The sequence below is a fragment of the Meles meles genome, chromosome 3, assembly GCF_922984935.1.
Source record: "Meles meles chromosome 3, mMelMel3.1 paternal haplotype, whole genome shotgun sequence".
In the NCBI taxonomy this organism is placed as follows: domain Eukaryota; kingdom Metazoa; phylum Chordata; class Mammalia; order Carnivora; family Mustelidae; genus Meles; species Meles meles.
Genome location: NC_060068.1, coordinates 172,879,775 through 172,891,691, shown reverse-complemented (window position 1 = coordinate 172,891,691; position 11,917 = coordinate 172,879,775). Strand labels below are relative to the sequence as shown.

The 11,917-nt window shown below is 45.2% G+C and overlaps 1 protein-coding gene across 2 annotated transcripts in view; it reads left to right on the top strand.

Annotated features, from left to right (window-relative positions):
- Window positions 1–470: 470 nt before the first annotated feature.
- Window positions 471–11,917, top strand: part of TRIO (trio Rho guanine nucleotide exchange factor) — a 225,404-nt gene continuing 213,957 nt past the window's right edge. Inside the window, exons 1-2 of one of the 2 annotated variants that reach the window (XM_046000363.1) lie at window positions 471–594; window positions 10,976–11,090. In XM_046000363.1, the coding sequence (XP_045856319.1) occupies window positions 471–594; window positions 10,976–11,090 (239 nt within the window). The remainder of the gene's footprint in view (window positions 595–10,975; window positions 11,091–11,917) is intronic. The other variant, XM_046000365.1, reaches the window with a different exon arrangement.

Below are 11,917 nucleotides of genomic sequence, written 5' to 3'. Positions count from 1 at the left end.
CCAGTCCCCTGCTATTTATAATCCCTGCTCTCCTCACTGCCACTGTTTATTTTTAACCACTCTGGACTCTGGGAGGAGGAGGCTGCGAGGAGGCGGAGGCGGCTTTGAGCGCCCCCTAGAGGCTTCAGTGTGCCACCAATACCTGTGTTTAAAACACGATATTGCTCATTTATTTGCGTTCATATACAGGATCCAGACGAAGAATTTTGAAACGCTCTGGACTGGTTTCATATCCTGTGTTTTTGGGGACCAGATCTTTATTGTTACAAGTGGCCTGGAGCCTGCTTGGTACCGGAGCCTTTGGGTCTGTGTGCAAATCCTTGTTTGACATTAAAATAGAAAATAATTCTGTGATCACGGCCTTTCCTTCATAGAATTCAGATGCTTTGAAATGCTATTTCTAAAGCTGATTTAATGGGTGTGAGTAAAGCTGCTGTGTTGGCATTGGATAGATGGGGTAAGAAGTTTAAATGTCACTCAAGCAACCTAGTAACTTGAATTTCTCCTTATGTATTTCAGGGTTTCGAAAAAATGATGAAATGAAAGCTATGGATGTTTTGCCAATTTTAAAGGAAAAAGTTGCGTACCTTTCAGGTAAAGTTGAACTTTCTAATCTGCTTGCTGTTTCTTCTGCTTCTGATACAGTGTCAAGAGTCTGAAATACCATGCTAACTCACCTGCCACACACATAAAAACACTGTGTTTCAGTAGATCTTTGATTGCTTTCTTCTTACATCATTTTCCTGAGAAAGCAGTGCCCGAAGTATTTTCTCCTAGTGGGTAGGCACAGTATAAGTCAGATGGTACTGGGGAGTGAGATATGTTTGTGTCTGTCACTTAACCGACATTTGATGTTTTTCCTCATTCAGTTAAGTGAAACAACTGATTGTTCAGAAATTTAAAAGTCCATCATCTGGGTGCCGGGGTGGCTCAGTCTGTTAAGTGTCTGCCTTTGGCTCAGGTCATGATCTCAGTGGGGAGGAATCTGCTTCTCCCTTTCCCTCTGCCTGCTGCTCCTCCTGCCTCTGCTCTCTCTCTCTCTGTCTCTGTCAGATAAATAAATATAATCTTTAAAAAAAAGTAAAAGTCCATCATCTTCCTGGAAGAGATGGGAACGTGGCCTTACTGGATGTGTCCCGAATTCCTTGCTTTGGTTTCTTGTCCCCTCACCCTGGAGTTCCTAGAACCTGTGTTATGGACTGTTAAAGTCCTCGTGATCTCTGCCAACTGGGTCCTCCACTTACCTGTACTGCCTGGCCCTTTGGGGTGAGGACAGTCTCGGCCAGTCTCTTGGGCCTTGGAGCACTGGAGGGTCCACATTGGGCTTTTGGGGACTGTTTCTTTGAGGGCTCCCTCCTAGATGAACAGAAGAGCCATTGGGTATCTTACTTTTTGGCCCCAGTTCACTTATTACAAAACAAAGGTCTGCAGAGTTTTCTGCTCTGTTGTAGCAGGAAGTGAATGTGTGGATTGTCACGTGCTTTCAGACAGTCTTCCTGGGTGTGTTTCTCCGATAATTTTTTTATCTTTCTCAAACAGGCGTAATATGCTGATCTGATGTCTCCTTTTGAACACATTTTATTTTAAATGTATAACACCGCCAGCTGCTTTTATATGTTGGGTGTGTCCCCTTGGCCATGGAACGGGGCTGTATTTAGGACACCGCTCCCCGTGGTGCTGCTGCTAATCTCGCCTTGACGGCCAGTGGTGTTTCCTGGCGCCCCTCCTAAACACTTTTTTGATGATTTGGCTCAAGTGAGTCTAATTCAGAATACATTTGGACTGTAAATAGAAGTTCACGGAAAGAAGAGGACACTTTTGGTAGTTGGGAATACATGCTGCAGAAAATGCCCCTCCTGGCTTCTGTTACACTGAGTTTTGAAAGTAGGCTTTGCGCGTTCCTAATCACTCAGTAACAGACGGCACGAAATGGACTCGTGCCGCACTTTGTCGACTCCTGCTTTTGTAGTTTGCAGATGGATTTTAAAGTTGTTATAGTGAAAAGACTCTGTTTATAAATGACAGAGGCGTCTGTAGGAGGGCCTAGAGCCAATTCCAGATGTTCTGCAGTTTTTTTTTAATGTCTAAAGTCTGCATCTGTGGTGAGAGCGCTTGCTTCTTTGGTTAAGCACCCAGAGATGGGCATGTCCAGAGCACGGGAAGGTTAAGGTTGATGATTTTTATTTGTACTCATTTTCCCTTAGGCATTTAATACAGAATGCCTCATTTGATATCATTTTTGTCCAAGTCACTATCAGAATTAAAGCTGTTTCCCTTTTAACTAATCGAAGAAATAAAATCATCGGTCTTTCAGTGTTTGTCATGACTCTTTACTCAAACCTTGAATTCTGCAGGATTAATTAAAGTTGGATCTCTTTAGTGGGGAGGGAAGTTGTGCGTGGCAGCAGACTAATCTGGAACCATTTTTTCAGTATTAGGGATGGTGGGACTTTCTCCAGTTGTGTTGGTTAAGTGAAGTTGGTAGCTGCCATCACAATTTGTAGTATTTCCTACTTTATGATCAGAATTGGCACGTTATGTTAGCTGATGTCATTTGCTGATTTTTTAGGCTTGCTGTTATTTCATTTAGGAAGGGAAAAGGAAAAAAACCCCACTAAATTAAAAACAAATTCGTTACTTGCATAGTGATTTCTTTATGTGTGTAAAAGGTTTACAGTGAAGCAATAAATCTTTGAAAAATGTATACCTCTGATCCTGATTTCTAAAATCTGTTTTATTGAGATATAATTCACAACCATAAAATCTGCCCTTTAAATGTGTATGCTTTAGTGGATTTTAGGGTACTCACAAGGTTATGAAACTATCACCATGGTCTGATTCCAGAACACTTTGATTACCTTCAAAAGAGCCCCATGCTCAGGCCCCATTTCCTCTACCACCTGGCTCGGGCAACTGCTAATCTACTTTTCTCCTCTCACCCCACTTTTTTTTTTTTTTTAAATATTAGGGGATATTTATTGTGGTACGTTTGTAAAAGCTCTCTGTATGAGTAGCTTTTAGTAAATTTAAGTGGAATAACTAGGGCTCTGAAAAAGCAGGCCAAGAGATCAGCGATTCCTTGAGATACTTATTAGGTCAAAAGCTCTAAAAACCCAGTGGGGATTCTTTGAACTTGAATATTTTTGATTCTTAGTCTCATCTCTAGGTACTGTAGAAAGCAGACCTCACCACATACAGGTAAGACAGCAAAGTCCTTCCTAACTCCTGCAAAGTCCTGCAGGTAAAACCTGACTTCATGCTTCAGGTCAGAAGTAGGGGCAGTAAAAGCAGTGTTTGATAGTATATATTTAACATTTTATTTAATATATATTAAATATATGTGTTATATATTGTAGTGTGGACATCATCTATGTATATAAATATATACACATATATACATATGCACATGTGTATATATATAAAATGTCAGCCCTGTGCCACTAGGGGTTAGGGTTTGGGCTGCAAAAGAACTCACAGACTACCATCAGAATTAAGAACGCTTTTTTCCCCCTTAACTTTTTAATCAAAAAACATTTCAGCATCCAAAAGGAAAGAATTTCTAGAAACCATGGTTCACTTCAATAATTTTGTCATGTGTATGCCTGTAAAAGCTTTAGGAAAAAACCTCAAATACCATTAAGAGACCTAAAAAATGAGTAGTAATTTTTTAATACAAAAAAAAGCCCAATCGGTATTCAAATTTTCCTGCTTGTGTCATAATTTGTTTCACAGGATATACATGGCAGTTGGTTGATCACTCTGTTTCTCAATCTGTAGGTTCTTACTCCTTCTCCTTTTTGTCTTTTCCCCTTATGTTAATTATTAGGTGAGGAAACTATGTGTTTTCCTGCAGATTTCCCTACATTTTAGCTTTTGCTCTTTGCACCTGTGGGTGGCCATCTAACATAATCTCCTTCCCCTGTTGTTTCCTATAAACTAGAAGCTGGGTCTTGAGGCTTGATCAGACCTAGCTTACATTTTGTAGGAAGAAGGCAAAAATCCTTAATGGGTGGTGGCAGATAGTCCTACTGGGAGTTTTACTGGGGGAGTCTGACTGTTTCTTTTTTTATGATGTCAAGCATTCATCGACGATCATGGTTTAGAACTAGTATTTTTCACAGTTGCAGAATAGTGACATTCTGATTACTTCTTTCTTCTTCATCAACTTAAATATTTTAAAAAAAGAAATGTCCCATTGGGGTGCCTGGGTGGCTTAGTGGGTTAAAGCCTCTGCCTTCTGCTCGGGTCATGATCCCAGGGTCCTGGGATTGAGCCCCACATCGGATTCTCTGCTCAGCAGGGAGCCTGCTTCCTCCTCTCTCTCTCTCTGCCTACCTGTCTGCCTACTTGTTGTGATCTCTGTCTGTCAGATTTAAAAAACAAAAAAAACAACCCATTAATTAAAAAAAAAAAAGAAAAAAAATAAAAGTCCCATCATCAGTTTCTTGGTTATCCTGAGAACACAGTTAATACAAGAAAAAAAGGTTAAATGATTGATTCTTGTCCTTTACCAGTTTTTGGTCTAATGAAAAATAACCATTAGTTATTTCAGACTGATTAAAAAAAAGAACCTTTTGCTTTTTAATTTTTGATGTGTTTCAATTAATTGCCAATTTTTAAAAATCTCTTAAGAAGTTAAATTTTTCTCTCTTTGATCCAATGGGAGTGTCTTCAGATTGGCTCCTGAGTCCATGCAGTGCAGCCCTGCAGGTTCTCTTTTTGCTGCTGAGACAGGATGTTTCCAGCCTAGCTCGTCTGTCCCCGTTCCGCATCAGGTGCCAGCCATCCCTCCAAGGTGTGCTGGCTCTTCTGTGTAGGAGAAAGGCGCAAGGTGCTAGGGGAGTTCTCTGTTCCCGGCTGAGTCACCGTTCCGGTGCTCTTCAGTGGACACATCTAGGAAATACATGTGTAGATAATTTTTTTTTTTAAGTAGGATATCATGACTTCATAACTAAAGTTTCTAATTCAGATTTAGAATTACAGGTATTTTTCTTTGACTTTATATTTGTATCTCTTTTTCCTTATACTAAAAATCCGCTTTCCTGCCCCCCTCAACGTAATTGCTTATTCACATTGTAATACTGATGTTACTGCCACGCAGTGACTACCAGATGTCATCTAATATTTCTGTTGTCCTAAGGGTATATGCCCCTGGGAACATATGGTCCTGTTACCGTGCTTTAAAATCACATAGAATAGCTCCTCTCTGTGTGGGTCAAGTTCCGGCCAACTTGAAACTCCAGATCACATGTTTCATTTTGTTTTTATAGTTTTAAAGCTTAAAAAAACAACCACCTAATCTTGCATCAGTATTAAGTAAAATGTGTACATCATTCCAGGATTAAAAACTAAAAAAAATTAAAATACAAAGAAATGCAGATTTTTCACCCTGCCTCATCAACCCCCGTGCCTTTCCTCCACCAAAGGAAACCTTTTTTGTTTCTGTTTTCTTTAGTCTTTTTTTTTTTTCTTATACTTGTAAAACAGGAGCTCTCTCCTCCCTCCCCAAGATAAACAGTCATGTATTTATGGGCCATTTTCTCTGCTTACGGTTTTATTTTAACAGTATTCTGGAGAACAGAGTATTAGTACATACAGAGATGCCACATTGCTTTTACGGTTGTTTAAACTGGATTGTGGGTATATAGCATATTGGTTCAGTTGGCTGCCTATTGATAGACATTTGGGTTGCTTTTTCAGAAAGAATTTTTGAGGCAGGGCAAAGTGAACATCATTCACCTTTGCAAGTGTGGGTGTTGAAAGGAGTGTGGGTTTTGATTGCCAAGAGGTTTGCTATTGGTACTGGGGCTTTTGACCATAGTTCCTCTTGTTCCAGTTTTGCTGAGTTCTGCATTTTCTGGAAAGAGAAGGGCACCACCCATCCATCTTGGAGATTCTGGTTAGTCCCTGGCACTGTCTGAGGCCACGGTGACAGACCAAGACCGGGAATTGCCAGAGGCTCTCCAAGCGCCCCGTCAAAGGTCCCCTTAAGAGTCTTCCTTCCAAATACTAGTTCTCAGGACAGGGCTGCAGGAGGCGCGTGTGGGAGGGTACCGGGCTGTGCAGCTGCTCCTTCGCCCCTCCGAGAGCAGTGGCCCGGCGAACACCTTTGTAACAGAGTTTTCTTAGTTGACAGCAGCCTTAATAGGTGGCAGCCGTAATTTCTCCTTCACAAACTGTGCCTTTTCAGAGCTTTCTTTGAAAAGCTCTGCTTTTCATGATCAGTGAGTTAGACCATTCTTTGGGCAGGGGCGGGAGCATAAAGAATCATTTTCCAGGTTGTATTGTAATCCAGAGATTCAAACAAGGGCCATACAAGACAAATACAGTTGGTTCACTGAGATCAACCTCATAGTCTTCAAAGCAGGTATGCCCGCCTTTGAAGAGAAGGATGAAAGGTGAGTTCTTAATTGATTTAAAGAAAAAGGGGCAGCTCTGAAGCTAGCTGCTTCTGTGGTCATTCTGGGCCGTGCTTCTCCACAGCCCAGATGCCCTGGGCTTTTCCCTTTCAGAAGAGGAAAATAAGCATCACTGGGTTTGAGGAAGGGTCACGCAGATGGCTGGAACCATAATGCAGGACTTTCTCCGCTTTCTTTCTCATGTTGACAAGAACCTCTGTTTAGTGTGTGTGTGTGTGTGTTTGTTTGTGTGTGTAAAACATTTACTTGAGGGGAGAGAGAGAACACAGGTGGGGGGGCAGAGGGCGAGGGGGAGAGAATGTCAAGCAGACTTGATGCTGAGCACAGAGCCTGATGCCGGGCTGGATCCCAGGACCCTGAGATCACGACCTGAGCAGAGATCACAGCCTGAGCCGAAATCAAGAGTCAAACGCTTAACCCACCGCACCCCCCTCCCCAGCCCTTGCCCCTGCCGGGCGCCCCTACCTCTGTGTTTCTATAGGAAAGTTCATCAGGCATGTCTGTTTTTAACTTCCTGATCCCGATGATAGGTATTTCGAATTGCCTTTGTGTGAAGTACAGATGAGGAATCCATTCATTTAGCTGGTATGTATCGAGTCTGCTCTTTGTTCTGGTCGCCTCTGAGGCCTCGCAGGTGTGTGCTGACGTCCGTGAATGAGCAGACGCCCTGCCTCCGTAGAACTTCACTTAGCGGGCGGGACAGACAAAGGAAAAGACTGTGTCAGTCAGATGATGTACTAGAAGGGGAGAGGTGCCTTGCAGAAATATAATGGGGTCTGGAGAGAATTGTAAGAGTTGAAAATAAACAGTGTCGTTATGAACAAAAACCACACTTTCTGTTTGGTTTGGTTTGACTAAAACAGCACTTGGGCAGGCAGCTAACCCTTAACGAGCTGCTAGATTTGAGGACAGGCATGGAGCAGTCCAGAGGCTGTGCCGCTCTCAGATGTACTGGACATTGGTAGGTGCAGGACACGGATTTCTTGCCCTTTTCGTGGCAGAAACCCAGGCGCTGGGTTTCCCGTCTGTGCCGCGAGACCGCCGTGTGTCCCACCTGCCTCCCCTTGGGGCTGCAAGTGGACGTCCTGTCGTCCGAGTGTATCCGGCAGGCGAAGCTTCCATGAGCTGCAGCCTCACTCCTGTTACTTTCTCCGGAACGAGAACTTTCAGGCAGTCGCTCTTCTATTTCACAGCCTGGGCAGCGTTCATTTATGTACCTTCCCGTTTGTGACGTTGGCACCGTGTTAAAGCTTGGCGAACGCATCTGTGGCGTTGACTTGAGGCTCCTCGAGGTTCAGAGCCCAGGATGCTTTGAACTAATACTGTGTCTCTTCGGCTCTCAGGTTTTTCTTTTTTAAACCTCCCTGGGAGGGGGCGCCTGGGTGGCTCAGTGGGTTAAAGCCTCTGCCTTCAGCTCAGGTCATGATCCCAGGGTCCTGGGATCGAGCCCTACATCGGGCTCTTTGCTCCGCAGGGAGCCTGCTTCCTCCTCTCTCTCTGCCTGCCTCTCTGCCTAGTTGTGATTTCTGTCTGTCAAATAAAATAAAATATTAAAAAAAAAACAAACCTCCCTGGGAGGGTCAGCAGATGGAGATTGGGCACCTGCCGTTCACTGACGGCGACACACCACAGGTCGTTGGAAGATGCGCCCTGATGCAGGGAGGGTAGCAAGTGAAAGCCAATCATTAAATTACTTAAATAAAGAATATGCAGTTTTTACTTCGTACGTGATTTTTGATGACGTTTTAAAACTATTCTAGTGAGTTTTTTTTTTTTTTAAGATTTTATTTATTTGACAGATCACAAGTAGGCAGAGAGGCAGAGAGAGAGGAGGAAGAAGCAGGCTCCCCGCTGAGCAGAGAGCCTGATTCTAGTGAGTTTTCTGAAGCTCTGTTCTGCGAAAAGGAAAAAGACAAAGTGAATTTTTTTTCTTCCTCTTAAAGGTCAAATTTGGGTTTATAGAAGCTTTTCTTCAGGACGTAAGTGAGAGCCTGTTTGGTGGATGAGCTTCCTGGCAGCTCTCAGGGGACACCTCATTAGCGCTACCAGCTGGGGGGAATCTCTAGTTAAAAGGTGAAGCGGTACAACAGGCAGTCAGGACCTGTGCACACCCTTGCGCTTCCTTCTCACTTCTGTGTGAGCCGATGGCTGCGTGCGGTGTGCACACCTGTTGATTGCCTGTGTGAGTGTCTTTGAAGGGCAGGCTTTGGATTCTACTTTTCACACCCACGGTGGAGCATTCCTTTGCTTGCTTGGTGAGATATGATGACCGCAGAGGGAGGAGGGTTGAGCATGGGTCATTGTCATCTAGTCTCCCTGCTGAATCAGATATTAATGTTGCATTTAAAAAATTCAGAATGGTGGTCCAGAAAAATGTTAGACGCTATTCTGTTTATCAAAAGTGGTGTGAGTATTTTAACCCAAATATCATACTTTATTTTTAAGAACTCAAATTTTTGAAAAATATGGTGTTCCACTATATTTTTTTGAAGACTTTATTTATTCGAGAGAGCCAGAACAAGCAGGGGGAAAGGGAGAGAGAGAAGCAGACTCTCCGCTGAGCAGGGAGACTGATGCAGGCCTTGATCCCAGGACCCTGGGATTGTGACCTGAGCCAAAGGCAGATGCTGAGCCAAAGGCAGACACTTAACTGACAAAACCACTCAGGCTCCCCAAAACACAGTATTTTTTGATCAAGGAGACCAAGTCTCTTTTTGGAAAGTATCAAAGATGTTGGGAGATTTTTAAAAAATACTGAATTGTTGCCTTTCTTATCTGGGGGATAAGAGTTACTTCCCCAAAACTAGGGCCATTGATTTGACCCTAAAAATACTGTCTGATATTTCAGAAGATTACATTCTGGCATTTATAACAGAACTGCTGCTTACTTTTAATAGTACCTTTCATTCATTGAAAAGCGCAGGAACCATCATTCATTTATCCTGACATTTCACTACTTTAGAGAGATTTAAAGCCACTAGTTTGAAAATTTTTATAAGTTTTTGTCAGGGCAAAGAGCCCACCTATGACCATGTGAAATAGTCCCCTTGTCTTTTTTTTTTTTTTTTTTTGTAGTTTCGTTTATTTATTTTAAGTAATCTCTACACCCAACATGGCACGTGAACCCTCACGACCCTGAGATCAAGAGTTGCATGCTCTTCTTAGGAGGCCCCCCCCCCCCCCCCGTCTTTATTTAAGCACTTTGAGCTTTAGTATCTTTAATTATAAAGCTGGAAGGGTAAAACCTCTTGACAGGGTCATTGTGCTGTTGAAATCCGAGCACATGTGAAGGACTTGATACCATACCTAGCATGTATCAGTGGCTGTGGTTTTGTGTTGTTCCCATTTATAAATGGATTTATAAATAATTTAACACTTTTCTAGATTGCATGACCTCACAGTACATGTGGATCATTTTAAGTGTTCAGAATCAAAATTGAGTTTCATTATTGTTCAGAGGGATTATTAATCATTCTAGGAAATTGTGAAAATCCATATTGCTGAAATATGTTTTTAAAATACCAACATCTTGTGCTGAATCCTTTTTTGGCTTTTCTAAAAGGAGAGAATCCGGGTTTCTGTTGTTAATGTTTGCTTGCTTTTTAGCTTTACCTCTGCTAATGAAGTAAATAAGATGAGAAAATAATGAGGGGTTTCATGCTGTGGCTTGAATTTTGTGGTCTTACTGCTCTACCTCTGAGGACACATGACCAGAGCTGTGAATCGAAGGAAAGATCCTCTTGGGAGGGCTAGATTTTCCTTCTCTGTTTTATTTTCTGAAAACATTGGTGGAGTAATAGAATACTTCTGGAAACTTCACCGGAAGTATTCAGTGATACCCACAGGCCTCATGAGGATTGTATGTATGTTCATGAGGGTTACATCTGCCTATGCCAAGACAGTCCCCCGACATTTATACTTTGTATGTGATGTAATTTTTCTAAATTCAAGCTAATTTAGTTCTGTTTTAAAATTCTTAAATGCCAGTCTCTCTGTCTGTGTGGCTGTGTATGAGAGGTTGGTGAGGCTTGACCACTGGGGTCAGGTGCTGCCCTCAGGAGAGGAAGCTGCCCTAGATCCCAGATGATGAAGGTCATCGTTGGCATAAAGTTTGAAGTCCGTTCCTGTTTCTTTCTTTCAAGACTTCAACCCCGATGTGGTGGGCACCTGGGTGGGGCTCAGTGGGTTAAAGCCTCTGCCTTTGGCTCAGGTCATGATTCCAGGATTCTGGGATCGAGCCCCGCGTCAGGCTCTCTGCTCAGCAGGGAGCCTGCTTCCCCTTCTCTCTCTGCCTGCCTCTCTGCCTACTTGTGATCTCTGTCTGTCCAAAAAAACCCCGATGTGGTTGATTGCAAAGGGAGCTTAGAATGCCGGGGGGGGGGGGGTGTGGGGGGCGACGGGAGGGCCTGGGAAGGCGGAGGAGGCCGCGGTTTCAGGGGAGCAGCGCCCACCTACGTGGAAACGTTCTCCACCCGTAAAAGTGACGCTGGAGGGGACCCACGGGAAGGTACAGACGCTCGTCTGCGCCTAAGCGCGCTCCGCATGCTGTTTTGCAGGTGGCAGAGACAAGCGGGGAGGCCCCATCCTAACGTTCCCGGCGCGCAGCAATCACGACAGAATACGACAGGAGGACCTCCGCAGGCTCATCTCCTACCTCGCCTGTATCCCGAGGTGAGTCGCGGGCGCCGCGGGCTTGTCCCTGCTGCGGCCGTCCCAGACGGGTCCACGGCGCCCACCCAGAGCAGAACGGGCACCGGCCCCTCTGCCCTTCGCTGTGTTTTGTGACCGTTGTGTCACGCTGACGGCACGTGTGGGTGTGGGGACGAGAAGGTAGGCGTCTCACTTGGAGAGCGTTGTGGGGGGATGGCAGGGCCCGGCTGAGGAGGTGGCGCCCCAGACGGACCGTCCCTCGGGACTCTGAGGCCACGACGCCCCGGGGGACCAGAAAGGAGGCTGTTGCCGATGTTACGTCTCTGCCTCGGTGCTCCGCTTCAGTTTCCGGGAAGCAGCCTCTGCATTTGTGGCGTAAGGTCTGTGAGGCGGCGCGGGTCTTTCCCAGCTGATGGGCCGGGGGTGGCAGCGCCATTCAGTCCGACACCCCCTGCGTGACGGGGCGGTCGTTCGCGCGGGTGCTGAGGAGCCGCGAGACCGGGCGAAGCCTCGTCTTCCTGGTGGCTTTTTGGAAACGAGCATCCTGCGGGGACGCAGGCTGAGCAGGTCGGCGCGCCCGCGTCCCCCGAGCGTCTGGGCGTGGGCGCCGGCTTCCCTGCCGGGAGGACGGGCGCGCGCCGGAAGGGGGCGTCGTCCTTGTGCTCCAGCCAGGAGCGGTGCCCGGAGACGGAACCAGCGAGTGCGCAGGCAAACCCGGTCGTTGTACACAGGCTGGGGGGGAGGGGCGTGATGTCATGGACACGTCATGCAGGGCAGCCCTAAAGGCGGTCAGTGGCAGTGCTGATGGCTTCCCGGAGGCTGAGGGCAGTGCGTTGCACCCGCCCCGG